General features: G+C 43.9%; 1 protein-coding gene across 7 annotated transcripts in view; it reads left to right on the top strand.

Moving 5' to 3' along the window:
- DGKI (diacylglycerol kinase iota) overlaps positions 1–13,728 on the top strand; it is a 226,140-nt gene extending 212,412 nt beyond the window's left edge. For all 7 annotated transcript variants that reach the window (XM_052788831.1, XM_052788834.1, XM_052788829.1 and 4 more), the window contains 3 exons: positions 6,629–6,665; positions 8,554–8,653; positions 10,073–13,728. In XM_052788831.1, coding sequence (XP_052644791.1) covers positions 6,629–6,665; positions 8,554–8,653; positions 10,073–10,189 — 254 coding nt within the window. In that variant the 3' untranslated portion in view covers positions 10,190–13,728. The remainder of the gene's footprint in view (positions 1–6,628; positions 6,666–8,553; positions 8,654–10,072) is intronic.
- Positions 13,729–17,509: the final 3,781 nt, after the last annotated feature.

The raw sequence follows: 17,509 nt of genomic DNA, 5'->3' as shown, positions 1-17,509 counted from the left end.
TAGCTAATGCTCAAAAATTACTGCAGGGAGAAGAAAAAAGCACAACTCAGGAAAGCAGCAAGAATCCATCTGTTAACATTTGTGTTAAGTGGGGTGGGATTTAGCTCGAGCTTGACTCCTAAGTTTAGTTGTTTACATGTAGGTGTCAGGTAATCTATGGGTCCAAGTTCCTGTACTGTCAACAGAGATCTATGACTCAGTTCATTTGTTCAGGTATGGCAGAGGCATTGGAGGAGACCTGTCCTCTTCCAGTGCCAGATGGAAGTGAGGAGAGCATCTTTGATAGCAGCAGACTTCTAGGATGACTAGATCAAGGGCAACCCTAGTCAAGGTAGTCATTGGAGCCCAGCAAGTGATTTAGCTGACAGTTACCTGTGCACTTCATTTATTTAGCTAACCATAGCTATCTAATGTAATTTGCCCTTGGATATCCAGGACATCTGCATGGGTATACAAGATAACATACAAGGCCTGTAGGAGACCCATGCTGGACTGGCACCTGAAGCCCAAGCAAGCAACCCTGTCATTCCAAATGCATCCCAAGGCTTGTTCTGTAGGCATATCGAATGGCACAAAATATCTGTGTGTGGGCAGCTGAACTGTGCCCTAAATATCTGACTGAGGGGGGCTGAATTGCTCTTTTACTCTTTTATGTATAAATACCTACATACAGGTAGCTAAGTGCAATTGGCCTTATATCCAAATATTGGCTAGTTTTCTCACCAGTTTAACAAGCCTTACCAGTGCTAACTCTACCTCCTATTTAACTTCTCTGGATTATCTCATTAGTCACAGTGCATGTATGTGCCTCTGAGTTCTGTAGGCAGACATAATTTCACTTAATTTCATACTGCCTCTGGTCTCTTCTCACACTGCATGTGACCTGTGCCAATTCACTGTCATGGCTGCATCTCCAGGATTTTTCTTAGAGACATATACCTTAACTTAGTCATAGTCTGACCCAGTTACCATTCCTTTGGTGAAGATTTAAAATGAGATCATTTAAGCTGGTAAGGATGTGAGCAGGGAATCCATGGGAATTTTTGAAGTGAATAGAGAAATGTGAGGGATTACGGACTGTTAGACAAAGACAAACCAGAAGGTTGAGCAAATGTCAGCTCAGTTCCTCTCTCCCCCCTTTATCCCCAAGGATGGCAGGAAGCTTTTGCAGCTTTCCAGACATACGTCCTCTGGGCTTCTCCAAACGCATTGTTCATTTAACATTCTCCGGGGATCAGAGACTGCATAGGACAATGCTCTAATAGAGGCCTCCTCTCTTCTCCCACCAAGCAATTAATGAAACTCATTTCTACCCTGGGCACTTCTCAGTCACAAACGAGCTCTCTTGCTGAATCATCATCATCATCATAATGTCCTTGTTTTTCTGTTGCGTTCTCTGGCATCTGGCATCTTCTCAACATTAATTACTGTATAAGACCCGATCCAATGCTACTAATATCTGAGGCTTTCCCTGTATCTAGCTTCTCATCTCTGCTAATATCAACCCTTGATAAAAATGAGTCTTACTCCTGTTCTGGCAATTACCTCTGCCCAGCCACACTTCCTCTGTAGTTTGTCTGCTTCCCATACATGGCTGGAGATAGTTATATTAATTGAGGAGTTCCACTGTAAAATACCCTCCAGCACACAGCAGAGAAAACCTATTATTAATCACACAGGGAAGATCTTCTGAGTATCTTTAAAAAACAACAACAGCAACAACAAAACAAGACAAGACAAAAACCACCGTACCAGGAATATTAACTGCCTGGTTTGAAAACAGTGGGGTGAATCAAATGTGGTACAGGAGTGGGGCCCATAGCACTGGGATTATGAAGGAGGGAAAATGGTGTAGTGATGCTGAGGCTGTCCTTTGTGGAGATGGCTTTATGCTTCTGCAAACATGCAGGGTACATTAATAGACGAGGTTATTCTGTGATCTTGATCAGAATGATTTCAGATGTTAAGGGGAGGAAAATAGCCCTTCTCAAATTAGAAAAAATAGAGGTGAGTCACACGAGGAAACTGCTGTGTACTATTGCCAGATACTTAGCAGTGGACTAACACAAGCCTGGAACAGCAGCTGAAGCACCAATGTAGTAGGTGTCAGGACAACAGCTGCTTACTGCTGCATGAACAGTTGTGTCGGCTGCTGTTCCTGCAAAACAGTTTATCTCTATCCCCTGTGCCGGAAGGGCAGATGCACAGACCTGTCTGTTGTTCAAGACTGCCTTCCTAAATCAGGGGTCTTTTGCTTGTAGTAGGAGGGTCACCTTTTAAGATCTGTCTGTAGCTGGGCTAAGAAATACATAGCTAGAAACTGAGGGCCAAACTCAGCAGGTATCAGAACCACATCTGTTTATTGCTGCAGTCAGCAACTGTCTCACACCCTAATGCATACGCATTAGAGAAGAGTTAACTGTTTACTTGCTTAACACAAACAGAATTAAGGAAGGCTTAAGGAGGTCTGTTAGAAAAAGGACCTCCTAAATCATTATCTGTATTTGGAATCAAACTTGGCTTGGAGTCTTTATCTGGCAGTTGTGAACTATTTATAATTTATAAACATTATACAAGACATTCTGTTTGCCTTCTCCTTGTCTTCTCCTCTTCCCTAGAGGCTCAAAAGACAAGCAAGAAGTCTGTAATTCATCTAGGGTATTTTAATTTCAAACAGAAGAGAGGAAAAATGTTTACAGTTGCCTTAGGAGTTTGTGGTGGGAACTTCTGATGGAACGGTCAGTCAGTAGAGCATCCCATCCTGAACATTTCTGTGACCTCAAACCTCAATGTCCTTGCTTCATTAGATAGCATCCTCTGGTAAGAAAGATGATGCTTTCATTACTCTTAGCGCTGCAAATTCAGCAGTGAAGAGCCATTGGTGAGTTTGGATTTGCATCCTGACCAGATTCAGTAGTTCCAAAGAAGGCTTTTGGAAAGCCGTGACAGAGATGTATGTCAGGGACAAAGTTTGAGTCGTCACCAGAAAGCAACACTGAGGGAGAGTGAGTTTACCTGACATTTGCTGGCATGTCTAGATTTGCAGACTGTTTTAAGGTAGTGGACATTTGTGAGGGGCCTAGGCAGAAACAGCTTAGGTTTCCTAGAAGGCACAAGGTATAAAATAGTCTATTTTAATTTGCAAGTTTACCAAATTTTAGATCAACGTGACTGAGAGACTGTCACAATGGAAGGCATGCTCCCATAACCCGATTACAGTGGAAATTCTGAGCTAAAAGATGCTAACAGTAAAAACCAGACACTGTTAATCTTCACATCAGGTAAAAATGAGGAGTGAGGACTTGGGGAAAGGCTTGAAATAGTTCTGACTTTGCAGATTACTATTATTGTAAAAATACTCCCTCTTTGAAGGTAAGGGACCAAATCCAGTTTTGTCCCCCAGATAACAACCTCAATCAAGTTATTAAACAAAGAAGGTTTTGGCAGATAAACACCCAGAAATGCTGATAATGTCCGACATTACTGCTTAAAGTAAATACCCTTCTTCCCCAGTTGTACAAAGGACTGACAGGATAGGGGACTGGCAGGGGTTAATAGCTGTGGGTCTCCTGGAGGTAGCTGTAACCACATCCATTGGAGAGGGCAGGGTGTGCTGTGGGCCGGAGGCCTTTTGGACTGCATGGTGCTGTATATTTTGGAAATGCCTCTGAAATATGGTCATTTAGTGTCTCTTTTATGTTGTAGTGAGCTCAGCTAAAGGGCAGCTGCTTTTGAGCGTCTCCTTCCCTTCCCTCCTCCCATCCCCAGCTCAGGCTGCTTTGCCTCCTGAGAAACTGGAGAGGGGCTTTGGTGGAGTGAAAGGGGGCAGAAGGAGAGAAGGAAAAAAGTTAATAATTCTACACAGACAGTCTATCGGAGATGTTAAGGAAAGAGAGTGGTCTCAGCTGGGCTTCCCCTCAGTGCGTCATGCTTTTCAGCTCCTTTCATGCGAACTTCTCCCCCCACCCCCATGTCCTCGTCCCCCCCCCCCCCCCCCCTCCCCGTCCCCATCCTGCCATTCTTTAGCCCCCAAGTCGCTAGCTCTCTTTCTCTCTCTCTTTTTTTTTTTCCCCTCCCTCCACTCTCCACACATTTCTATCTTTTGTTTTTATTTCCTCCCCTGCTGTTTTCCTTGATAGAAATCTCACTCATGCATTTCCCTTCCGGATTTCTATCGGGTTATTTTGTCCTCTCTCTCTCTGTGCCTTGGTCCCCTTTTCTTTCTCTGCCTCTTGTCCCGGAGTAAAACAGTCGCCTCCCCGCTGGGTCAGGATGACAGTGCCGTTAGCTTTCCCAGTGCCAGCCCTTCCCACATCTGTGCAGCTTTTGTCCCGGGGCAGAGGGGGATTTGGAATGGTCGGTTGGCAGCGCCAGGGAGACTGATGTAAAAATGAGGTCCAAAAAAGAGGGGAAAGGGAATTAAGGGGAGGGCGTGAGATGGTTTAAGAGAAGCACAAGGGAAAATAAAATAAAGAAGTAAAGGGCACAGCTCAGGCTGTGTGTGACTTGGGACATTTCAGCTTCAGAGATAGGCCAGAAAGAATGAAGCCAATGAATCCTGGTACAATGTTGTGCTGCTAATCGATTAACCCCAATATCTGGCCGGTATGTATGACTGGGGTGGAGTTGGGGCACTCCCATGAAATACTTTATTTGGGACAGTATCCAGGAGAGCACCCTTTGCACACAGGTGGGAGGTACCTGGCACCTCCTCAGGTCTGTACTCGCAGGCTGCCCGCTCATCGTCATCTCCTCTCTCCTAGCCTTGCTGTTTCTTCCTGCTCGACACCAGTTTTCCTTCACCCTTGGCTTCCTATCTCTCCAGACCCACCCTGACCCAGCTTCTCCTCCCTCTCATTCTCTCTCATATTCTTCTAACTTCTTTCCATCCTTCCTCCTAATGTTTTAATGGGTTTTTCTGCTTATCAGGGCAAGTACCTCCATGCCCAATGCAGCCAGCCCAGTCACCCTGTTCCACCTTTGCATCGCAACCTTCCTTGTCCCATCCATGAACAGAAATAGTAGTTTACTTGGCAGTATCTTTTCTAACACACTGCAGGCCATTCCTGGTTACCTGTCACTGGGATGCTGTATTGCAGCAAGCCATGGGGAATTGCCTTTATTTTTGAGAGGACATGATTTTCTCCTGGAATGTGTAAAGGAGTATTTTTCTTCATCTGTGGGGTTTTTTTTCTTTTTAGTTTCTCAGGCCTTATCTTTCTTTCCTCTCAACAAGGGGCCCTTCTTAGCCCCCTGTATCCTTCTTCATGCTTACGGGAGCTCAGGGGTCGTGGGTGATTCTTCTTTTTGATAGGGAGGAGCTAACACATAACTGCCGAGTGCAGAGATGAGGATGTGTGGTGGTAGAGTCAGGGTGCTGTGCATTAAAAATTGACAGCGGCTAATGAGTTTGGAGAACTGCCCTGATAGGTATGTAATGCCCTGTGCACTGGGGACTAAGCATGCTACTTTTCTGAGCACCCCTTTCTCCTGATGACAGAAGATGAAGTGAAGGAGCTACCTGCAGCTCCAGCAGCCGAGGCAGCTAGCTGCCCCTGATGAGACTGCATCTGTATGTTGTTAAGGCAGTGAGGGAGAGACAGGCTGCTCTGATCCATTTTGACACACACTCAGAGTGAAAAGAGTGTAGAGAGGTTGTGTGTAGGCCTTTGTAAGCAAGTAGTGTGAAATTCCTCAGTTTCAGGTGAGATTTGCTGTAAGCTCTTGAGGACTCTTGAATTTCAAAGTCAAAGTGTGCTGAAGAGAAATATTCATGCACAGGAAGGAAAATTCCTGTAAAGTTTCACTGTTCCCCTTGCTAACTGCCCCATACCATCTGGCACTATGCTCCAGAGCAGTGGAGAGAAGAATAATAAGACAGACTGCAAAGGGAAAAGTTTTTGTCATTTCAAATGCTACCCAGACCCTAGTCTTTCCATATCGCTGTAATTCAGTGATGGAATTTGCTGCTATAAATATCTGCCTGCGGTGAATATCAAGGACAAAAGAACATTACCATAAATGCATTATTTTGTCCCACTTAACAAAAATCTTTTCTGTTTTTCTTAATCTTACTTTCCTGATCATTGCTAACCAGTAGAGTACAGGATTTGCATATCAATATAAAGACCGCTGGGAATATTCCACCCTGATCTACATTCTGTATAACGCTATTAAATGGAGTAGCACAGGGATGTCATTCAGGACAGAATTTGGCTAATTTCAACTTCCTAATGACATTTTCCCTCTGGTACTAACAATAGATTTTAACTTGCAATATATCAGGGTTTCCAGTATATCAGCATTTTCAATGCACTGTACTTATGTGAACCACTTAATTGAGCAAGGTGAAGAGTGAGAAAATAAACTCCATGAATATTCATTCCCAGTATAATTTAGAGGCTGCTACTCCCTGGTGCTGACACTCCAGCAGTGACTGTGCATTCAGAATTTTGCTAGTGCAAGGGCTCGCACAAGCAAATACTACCTTGAAGTTTGGCATATTTGTGCAAATTGAGCTTTCAGTTGGCTGCTTTTACGTATTTGCACTGGGAATCTTCTCCTGGTAGTCGTACTCTTCTAGTCGTGCAGACAAATGCTATATGACATACCTGACTGTCTTTTGCAGGTCCATCTGAATTACTGGACATGACAGACAGTGAAACGTAAGTACAACCTACCCTGCCCTTCACATTATGTGCATTAGCCTAGCAGACTTATCTTGTTTTGCGGAGAAGAAGTGCAAACTTTCAAATAAAAAAGCTTGTAAAATGGCACAGCTCTTCAAAAACAAACAAGCAAACAAAAGTCCCCCTAAACCCAAACAACCACCACCTTGTATGTGGCTTTCTGGCCTAAAACAAATGTTTCTTGACTTCCATAAAGGACTTCCCCTCTACTGCTTCCCATACTTCTTTAATCTTTCTAGAGGAATACAAGTCCTGCATTGTGGTTTGATGTTTCTGGCATCCAGTTACCGAGGGACCAACCTGAAGACTAAATTCCAGAAGTCAGGAAATTACTTTTCTTGGTCTACACCTTTTCTTCAGTCCCTTCTTGATTCATCCAGGGTGCTCTGCCTTAGCTGTCCCACGTGGCCACAACCTGTGGAGTTGAAGGTTTCTCTCAAGTACTTAGAACCTCAATCACCTCTATTATTATTAAAAAAAAAGCCTTTACTTTCCAGTTCCCAGCTGCTCTACGTCTTGTATAATCAAGGTGTCACAAAGAGTATGTAAGGGTAGCACGAATAATCCTGGGAAGTATATGGAATATATGGGAAGCAAAAGTTGCCTTTCTCATAGGGGTTAAACCTACCATTCCTCATCCCACAGTGCCCTCCTCTGCTAACAGAGAATGCCAGAAAGGTTCTGCACGAGGTGCATGTGTGCAGTCCAGGGGTGATGGGGTCTGGATGGACTGCCTGTTTCTCTTCATCCAGTACCATAGCACAGCCACTGAAATAAAGTGCAAGTGAACATGGCTATGAGGGCTTCCCTTTACAAAGGTCCCTCTACCGCTAACTCTTGAAAAGGGAAGGTTCAAGCCGTAACTGGCAGCATGAATTTGTCTTTTGATCTTCAGGGGGAAATCGGATAGTATCCCATTCTGAATCTAGTTCTCATGCAGCAGAGGCAGATTCATTACAAGGTTGCCTAGCAATATTTCAACTTGCCCTGTCGTGGACTGAGGCTGAAATTCCTTTAGGCACTCTGACTTTCTGGGTAGGTAGGTGCAAAATTTGTCCTACTACATGTATTTCTTGTCATTTGTTATTTTGGAGGTTATGTAATGGCCCTACTTGTTGGATACTAGTATTGAGGACACTTTTTCAACCCACTCAAAGCATACTTTCCTCCTCTTCCTAGGCAAATCTAGATAGATTTCTTTAACCTCGATACTACAGTCAGTCTCAGAATCCTGTTACACGTAGCCCTAGTCTGAGTGAGCAGCATTGCAATAAATCTGCTCCCACTACACAGCCTTCTCCTTTGAAAAGCATGTGTTCAAGCTTCCCCAGTAGCTCACCAGTCCAGCGGTGGAAAACAAAAACACAGCTCTTGCTCTCGTACGTCCAAGAGAGCAGGGTATCAGAACCAGGGCAGCAAGTGCACCAGTCATGTCTTTGATGGGCAGGATTTTTCTAGGATGCATCCAAGAATGAGGTTGAGGAACGGAATTGCAGGAAGAAACAAATGTTGTTGCTGCTTTCCCTGCTGTGAAATAATAAGGTGGCTAGTTTGCCTTTGCAGCAGTTAGCAGAACTGGTGGTTGGATGGGAACGTGACATTCAGTCCTTTGAATACATAAACCTGTGCATGTTTCTTTCCCACCCCTCAGAAGTTCTCCGTCTGCTATTTGTGCGTTGCAGGCTTTCCTACTGAGTCAAAGGATGTAGATGCTAAGGGAGAGAGTGCACAAGTCTGCCTCTGCCAGCAAGAGGGAACCTCGCAGAAATGCAGCATCCTTCTCTGTCTGTCCTCTGCACCTCATACTTCGTAAATGTACATTGGTGTGATATGTCTTACTGCTGGTTTCTGTACTTTGGTCTAGGGGTGAGACAGCATTACATAAGGCAGCCTGCCAGCGCCACCGTGCCATCTGCCAGCTCCTGGTGGATGCGGGAGCCTCTCTGAGAAAGACGGACTGCAAGGTAACCCAGCCCCGGCAACCAGTTATAAAATACTGCAGCCAAGCGAGACCGATCAGCATCCGTCCCTACTGTTTGCGTGATTGAAGCTTCCTTGTGTGTGCCAAGAGCAGCTCTTTTTAAACAAGCTATTTTTATTTAGAAAACTGTATTGATTTAAACAAGTACAAGAGACTTCAGTTCAGTCCCCAACGTGGGTCATCTTCACCATAGTGAGAGCCTGGCCTCAAACTATTCGGTGCGTTGGGTGCGAATGAGGCATCTCCATGGCACAGCATCCTCCTCTTGTGTGGTCAAAAGAGAGGCCTGTGGGCAAGGACCACCTGGGGGAGCCTTGGTTTGTGATTGCATAGCATCTGTGAGGCTTGATTATTGTGGCTGCCTTGCTTTGTGAGCATGGCTAACCATTTTCTTTTGCTCTTGCTTGCCCCTGCACTCACTCATGTGACACTAACCACAACCCTCTCTCGGTGTACGCTTGGCTGAGAAAGAAGTCTGGGCAAAATTAAACCCTAGGAATATTCTGTCAATACAACAATCTGATCACTTAGGAACATGGTCCAGACGCTGCCCTTCTGGCATTTCTGAACATAAGCATCCTGTGGTCAGCAGCTGAGAGGTGGCTGGATCTCTAGGTTGCAGAGTCAGAAGCACCTTTGCTGCAGCAAGACAATTAAAAACAATTCCTACCATGTTATGCTGTATGGGGTAGCCTATAAGGGGGAGAGAGATCATCTCTTTTTCAGATGAGAGTACTGTACATTGCAAAAAATAATTTCCACAACAGCTGAAATCCAGACAAGTGGCTTCTGACTTGTTAATCTTCATCTGCCCAGAAATCCAAGGAGCAGGATTGTTTTTGTGGAGATACTTTAACATGTTTCCAATATTTTTTCATAGGCTTGTGGTCCAATTTAACAGTACTCATAAGGAGCTCAGATAATGGAGTAGCAAGTTGATGCACTGAAAAACAATTTGTACTTGCGATAGAATGAGACACGTTAAACTCATCTCAGGTGTTGGGCATCTCTCTCTGCACATCCTTAGCAAAGTTTGTAGTCTGTGAAGTGCACTGCACTTTTCAAGTGTTAGCTATAGTACTGCATGTCATATTCATTCACATAGGGATTGTAGCCCTAGAATGAAAAATCAGTTCCTTCCAGCATGGGAGTCCTTCTGTGTGTTGTATCAAATAGCATGTTCTTGCAGAACTGCATGATTTGTCCTAAACCACACAAGGACTTTGAAAATCTTCAGAATCTCATGACTGATAGAAAAACTTAACACCAACTTGTACAACAAATAAGTAAATTCTCCAAATTTGCTTCTGTCTTTCCTGTAGTAATTTCTCCAGGTCATGCTTTCATCTGTTCTTCTAAATATGTTAGCACAAGACTTTCTCTTCATGTTTCTTTATTATAGGGTAAGACCCCTCGTGACAGGGCTCAGCAAGCTGGTGACCCAGATCTGGCCTCCTACCTGGAGAGTCGACAAAACTACCAAATGGTTTCACATGAGGATCTGGAGACAGCAGTCTGATTTCTGAAAACATCAAAGAAGATGATCCTTGGAAATCGCAAGGCTGCACCTGAAGCACTCAGGCATCGTATGAGGAAGAAGCTGATGGAATCAACGTGTCTCTGACTCTCATGGAAAATACCTGAGGACATGCCACCAGTTTCTAAGGGCTACTGAGTCTTGCCACGGAACAGTTAGGTTCCATAAGTTAGCCCACGATGGATGAGGCGGGGCACTCAAAGGTCTGTGGAATCCATGGGCCACAGAAATTTACCTTTATTGCTTCCAGCAAGTAGCATGAACTTCTCCCATGTTCATCTGTACAATTTATTTAAAAAAAAAAAAAAAAAAAAGGAAAGAGAAAAGAGGGTGTGGGGGAACCAAACTAACTGGGACATTAAAATACCCAACCAGGCCCTCCTCCATACCTACAGTTCCCTGCATTCCTTTTATTCTCCCATTCCCCTCACTTCTCATCAGTTCAATAGTACCTGTTATCTCTGCGTTAAGTCTTCACAAATGGTCAGGCAGTAGCAAAAAATTTGAGGAGCTCTGGATGCCCTTAGGAAAAATCCAATGTTTTCACTGGCTGCATTCCTTCCCTCGCTGTCCTCTCAGAAGCTGCATCCTCAGTGCTCAATCACCGGGGAGTTTTCTCACTTTTGGAGAGGACTCTGCCTATTGCCTTGTTTCCCAGGGTGTGGGGCACAGTTAGATTTACAGCACTAACAAAACCTAACCTCCTCATTGTTGCTGGGTATACGGTTACGGTATCCTCATGAGACAGTCATTTGTACGGAAAGGAGTTATATGGGATACACCACGTTGTATAGCAGAGCAGAAAGGTACCAGCAAGGTTTCTCACGCCACCATTGCGTGTGTAATTACCGACCTGATTCTGCTCAGGTTTCAGGCCTGCCTAAAAGTTGATAGCTATTTTTTACTTTTGAAAAGATGGGTTTTACACTGGGGAGGGATCTGTGCAAGACAGAGGGGGTTCTGATGGACTGACTTATGGACCAGTCCCCCTTTGTGTTACGGCCAGAGGTAGGAAGGAGACCTAGAACATCAGCAGTCAGCCTAGGCTTGCTGGCGTCAACAAACGAATGAGCACCGCCCTGGTTGCACTGGGAATAATAGGAAATCCTTCTTCGGCTGAACCTGTAAACTACCCAATTCCCCAAGGGAATAAAGTTTCAGAAAGGCTATCCCACTGGAGAAGGACACACGGCAACTCTTTCCCTTGTTACCCACTATAGGCTTGGAAACGTAAGGTTGCTTAGCAGCTGTAAAGGCCAGCCGTGTCTTCTGTACTCATCTGTTCTCTGTCTTACCTCAAAGATTATAACCACAAAAGAAAAGAAAGCAAACACACATACACACAGGCATACACAAAATGTTCACCTTCAGGTTTTGGATTGCTACAGACAACTCAGCTGCCAGAAATAGCAGAGCTTCCACTTCCACTTTGTCTGACCAGTTCCTGTGAAGATGCTCATGGCCCACTTTTGGCATAATTCTTGCAATAGATTTTTTTAATTTTGCTTTGTTGGGTTTTTTTGAAAGATCTACCGGTGTTTGTTTTCACACGCCTTGCTGGGTGTAGGTCTCTGGTAGATGGTGATCATCGGGATTACATGCAGTTTGGAAACCATGAAAATAACTCAGGTCATTATTCAGATAAGTTGTTCTTCCTTGGTAGAAGTTGTGGAAATGAAATGAATGTGATTCTTTTCTTTCTCTTTTTTCTTTTTTTTTTTTTTTTAAAGAAGAGTGTTGTAGCAGAGAGGGAGGAGCTGAAAAATATATTTTTTATTTTTTTTCTGTTTTCAAAAGTTCATTTGATATGAGCAAAATATTTCTTTAGTATTTCTTCCTCTGGAAGGAAACTATATATATTTGTAATCTATAGATCAATGGCGACATGAAATGTATTTTGTCTTATTTTCTGTCTTTACCTTTCTTGTTTAAAAAATAAAATATGAAAGCCAAATTCCTTCCCTTGATAATCATCCAGGGCCTTGTGGCGAAGGTCAATATGTGTATAAATTAGAACAGAATTTGGCAACTGTTAAAATAAAAAATCAGAGTATAATTCTGATGTATGTGAAAATTCCACAAGGAAGATCCTCACGCTGTGGAGTCATGGTAGGCCTTGCATCATTTCCCAGCTGTGAGGAAAGACATTACTGTAATATTTCTATATATTTGACAATAATAAGAATAATATTAGTATCAGTTTTATCTTTTTGCTTTGTTTTACTGATGTGAGAAACGGAGGAAGCTTCAATGACACCAGGGGCTTGGTTGTGTCCTGTGCTGAGGCCAGACCGGTGCCTGAGCGGAGGATGGCCAGCGAGCCTGTTGCTGCTCCCTGGTCCTTTAGTCCCATGAAGCAGGTGGAGCAGTAAAGGCTCGCTCTAATCACAGGTAGCTTCCAGAGGCCACACGTTAATTATGACAAGGGAGTTGGGTCTGGTCCCTCTCTGTCCCCAGTGGTCCTCGCCTCGGTGAGACATCCCTCATGCCTGGAGGGTGGCTGAAGCAAGGGCTGGCTCTGGAGCAGCTTGGCAGGACGGGCAGATTTCCTGAGCTCCTTTGTGCCATTCGGACTGCTCAAAGGAGCTTAGAGCACGTGAGAGAGTCTGGCTTGCCTTTTTCCCCAGCAGCTGGAGTACGATGCTATGATCAGAGTGAGCCTGTTGTGCCTCTGGAAAGCTGCCCGCGCTGTGTGCTCCGTAGGAGGCGGTTACTGTATCATGAAAATAAACCCCAGCACTGGAGATAGGACAGGAGCTGGCTGTATGTAGTGCCTTTAATATTCAAGGTGTCCCAAAGGACTGCACGCATAATGCATTAGATACTGGCGATGCATTGTATTTGTAGATAATAGAGCATGTATATTGTTTTCTGCAATGGCTCATGCAGGGCCAGGGATATCAGAAGTTGGTTCATTGAGGGAAGTAGTTTGGGGCCAGGATGCTGCAGGATTACTCCTCACCACTTTTCAAGTGTGATGGGATTCTCGGTTTTGGACAGCCACCAGAAGCAGGCAGACTCTGCAGCAGTTAAAGGTGACACGTACGTATTGAATCTCTTGAGCACTTGGGGTCTAGCTTAGTACAGTGTCGTGCCTGCATTGTGCAGGGCCCAAATTTCAGTGTGCAGCTGGGAACCCACTTAAATTACATGTAAAACATTTTGATTTACTAAAAGTTTCTGTTCAATGTCTGTGTCTATGTGTGTTTATTACTATATATATGTATATTCATAAATATCAGTATGCATATATATAGATGCACACACACATATGCGCACACATTTAGAATTGTGCCATTTGAATGACAAAGTACCTAGGGATGCTCAGCTAATGTGGTTGTGGACTGACAAAATGTCATTTTCCATTTTAATTTGTTATTAAATGGGACCCTTTTCAGTAGGACTGAGGAGCTCCTGAATTGTTCCATTGTACTGGTTTTACTATCTCATTTTGGAGTTAAATGAAGGGAAAGAAAATATTTATAATGTTGATAAAATAAAATTACTTTTGTTATTTAATAGCATCAGTTATTCTTATTTCACGTTTCACTGTTAGAGGTATCTTTATGTGGTATCCAAGACACGACAATGTCATACATTTCTCACTAATTATAGCATCCCTGAATATCGTGAGGTGTGAGGCTGAGTGACTCATGTAAGACAGGAGTTCAAGGAAAATTTTGCCCGTTATGAAACAGGCCTCAGACTCCAGTGGTTCTTTCACCATTTCATGTGATGGCTTGTCTGTGTTTTAGCACTTTAAGATGTCTGTAGATGTTTTTACTGGCACCTGTCATCCTTGATTTTCCCCAGCAGCAGTAGAATTGCTCAGTCTCAACTCATGGTGCTGTAGCCTGGATTCGGACTACATGAGATGTCCCCTGCTACGTGAGGACTGTCATATAGAAGCACCATAGACATAAAGAAAATAGAACAAAATTGATGTTTTGTTGCCATTGATCTTCCCAGCTGTATTTGCAGAGCTGGTGCTGTTGCAGATGAATAGATGGGGCACATGGTTTTTCTAGTGGTGTGGCCATGGGAGGTTGGTTTGAGTAGTATGTAATGGCCTCTTTTGCTCATTTTTGTCTTTGTCTTTGCTATGACAGCGACACGCGCAGTAGTGAAAGTCACTAACACACAACCTCACCTAGAAGGTGGCTATTTTCCTTTCAGCCACCCCAGATGCCTCCTGTGGGGTATGCTTATGTGTTGAGCCTTCCAGTATATCAAAAGCAGGTTGAGATGATCTGACTCTGGGCAAAAGCTGTGAAACGGGCAAGGTACGTTGGTAGCCTTAAGCTTGCTGGGAGTTTAATGGTACTCAGGAAATGTATGGACATGCTGGGAGTTTGGATGCCTTGAAAACACTCCAAGGACAATTCTGTCCTTGCACTCCATGTACTCCAAGAAGGAAGCAGTTCCTCGTGCTGATCCATTTGAGGTCTGTCATTTTCTTTCCCACACTTTTTGCTTCTTTTGCACCAGACTAACATCCATGGAGAAGTATTTTATAAGAATGGTGTTTAAGCTTGTTGAAAGTAATGTTTCCATCTCCGTTATTCTTTTCCATTCATCAGATGTTATTTCCTCTATTTTCCTCACTGAATCTGAGCCAAAGCACCATTGGGTTATTAGCTTCTTAATTAATCTAAAGCATCAAATATTAGTATCTTCAGTCATTTCAGAAGTCCTGGAAACAGTTTATCACATACCTGTGCCTTTCTGGATACCTGTGAAGGTATAGGACACAGTATTACAGGGTTCACTGTGGTACTCATTTTGCTTTCTTAATAGCAGTGTACGCAACTATTTTTCTTAGTAATGGATAACTACCACTTTAAAATCCTGTGAGGTGCCTGCCAAAATCTGTTGATTGCAATGGCAAGTCAGTAATGTGCTAAAAGTGACTTGCTAGCATATTGATGAAGACCAGAATTTTATGTGGAGGATGTGTCTTGGGCTTCAGTGCTTTAACTCCCTTTGGAAGGGCAGGATGCAGCTCATGGCTGCACTGTGGAAATGCCTCAAGAGGAGCTATAATCCAGCCCTGCACCCAGATCTTGGGGCAAACAGAATATACAGAAGAGTCAGGATGTCTCAGCCTTTGCTGAGGAGTTACCAGTACAGACAGACTGCAGCAGCTTGACACTTGGCTTGGACTGCCCAGGAGTGGGCCAAGTACTTGGGCAGTTTCTCACTTCTAATTCTATGTAAAAGCTGGCTTGGGAGGGATGGACTACCCAGCAGTCAAAGCAGTGACCATGGCTACGCGTACTCCAAGTTGTGCCGTGGCACCATGCTTCTCTGGACTGCCTACCTGAGATCCTCTGCAGGTACCAGAGCTCAGGGTTCTCCCTTTCCCTCCCCAGCATGTTTCCATCACTGCTGCCCGTGGTGGTGCCCGGGGAGAGTGGCATTCTCTTGTCCTCTGTACATGTGCACTGCAGCAACACCCCCCACCTTGGCCAAGGGATTTCCTGGCCCACGTATGGTGCTGATCCTGCAAAAGGGGAAAATTCCCTCCCGCAGGCCTTGATCACACCAGTAAATTCATTACATCTGACTTCAGTGATTAGGCAGGCTTAGAGCTGAATAACCTTACTGTATTCAGCCATCAGAGTGCATCTTGTCTCCTGCCTTATTTATAAGGTGCCACATTCCAGTCTCAGCTGCAGTTTCTTGTTTCTCAGACTGCTTTTTAAAAAAAAAAAAAAAAAAAAGACAATCTATCCTATGCAGTACACATGTATGTAGTTACCCAGAGAGTGGGGAAGACAGGCAGCTCGTTTTAAAAACCCCTTATTCTGATGTAGCATGTGATAACTTCTAAAGTCTAAGCAGGGGCATGCCTTGCAACAAAAGCATTTGTTTCAACATAAACACATCTGTAATTCAGGAAATAATTTGAAGCTTAGCCCTTTGAAAACAGTCAGCTTATGCTCTTGGATCCCCTACATGGAAGAGATTTTGGGAATCTAAGGCAGCAGTGATTCTCAACAGACACATACAAGAAGGTGAATACCCGAGAAAGCGAAAGACTTACTTTCTTCAGAAATTTGCTTCTATTACGTTGCCCTCGGCCACTAGAAACAGAACCCTGATTTGGGAATGCTATTTCAGAGTTCACCAATATGTTAACAGCTCCAGCATTCATATACAAAGTACGTAGAAGCTGTAGCATTTTGACATGCAAGAAATAAGCACTACTTCTTTTAGCAATAGAGTACTACATATGTAATTGCTTCATCTAGAGCCAGCCTCCTTTTGCTGGCAAAGTGTAACACCTGGCTCTTCAATTAGTCCCTGTCTAGGAGGCTGCTTGATGTGTAACCTATCACTCAGCGCAGTGTGCGGCGTGGCAATCCAGTGCTCCGTTATGACAAGTGCTGCAGCAATTATCTAACTACTAATGCCTGAACCACAGCAGCAATTCATTTCTTAGTGTTACACTTTATTTTAATGAGAAAAATGGCCTTCTGGTTCCAACTGCCTTATTGACCTTCAATTATCACTTTTTCCTCAGCCTATGGCCAAGCAGAGGGAGAAGGCAGTCCCTGTTCCTACACGCATTCAGGAATCCAGATCCTGTCTAGGAACTGTAGGAACCAGTTAGGTTTGTAGGTATGGAGAAGAAGCTCAAGAAGCTCTTGAGCCTGATGCAGCAGAGATGAGTGATTTCTACTTGGCTAATTAGGCTCTAATAGCTAGGCCCACTTTTCTAGGGCTTTTTTTCCTGTACAACATTCACACAAAAAATGAAAGAAAGCAAAATTAGAAAAGCAAAGCTAAGCTGGCCCCTGGGAATGAGGACCCTACAGAATGGTTTCCATAAGCATTGCTATTTTCTGGGTAGGGAGTTGCAATGCTAGCTATTGAATATCACTGTAATGAGTAATTTTGTACCATAATTAGATGTATCTACTTTTAATAAAGTGAAATGTATGCATTTCTTCTGCATGCTCACTGTTCCCAATATTTGTCATCCAACTGCAGGGGGTATCCCATTCCTGCCCCTGCAGGGATCACTGCACAGGCTGGTGGGGCACACCCTACTATTTGCAAATTATGAGGCTTTAGGAAGTGAGACATGAGCCCTAAGTTGTGCAATGACACCTCTCCCTACTGCTTAGCCATACTGGAGGTTTTCCTTCTAAATGAATGGAAACAATGCCACATCAAAAGAAATGATCGCTATAGGCCACAAAGTGAATAGTTGGCTTTCCTTTCCCGTGCCCCGCTTCAGCCCTTTTCCCAGGACCAGTTATTTTTTTCTTGATCAGAATGGGAAAACTGCTGTTG

This window comes from Harpia harpyja, chromosome 6 (genome assembly GCF_026419915.1).
Source record: "Harpia harpyja isolate bHarHar1 chromosome 6, bHarHar1 primary haplotype, whole genome shotgun sequence".
NCBI lineage: Eukaryota > Metazoa > Chordata > Aves > Accipitriformes > Accipitridae > Harpia > Harpia harpyja.
The sequence above is the reverse complement of the archived record's forward strand: the minus strand, read 5'-3'. Positions and strand labels throughout refer to the sequence as shown.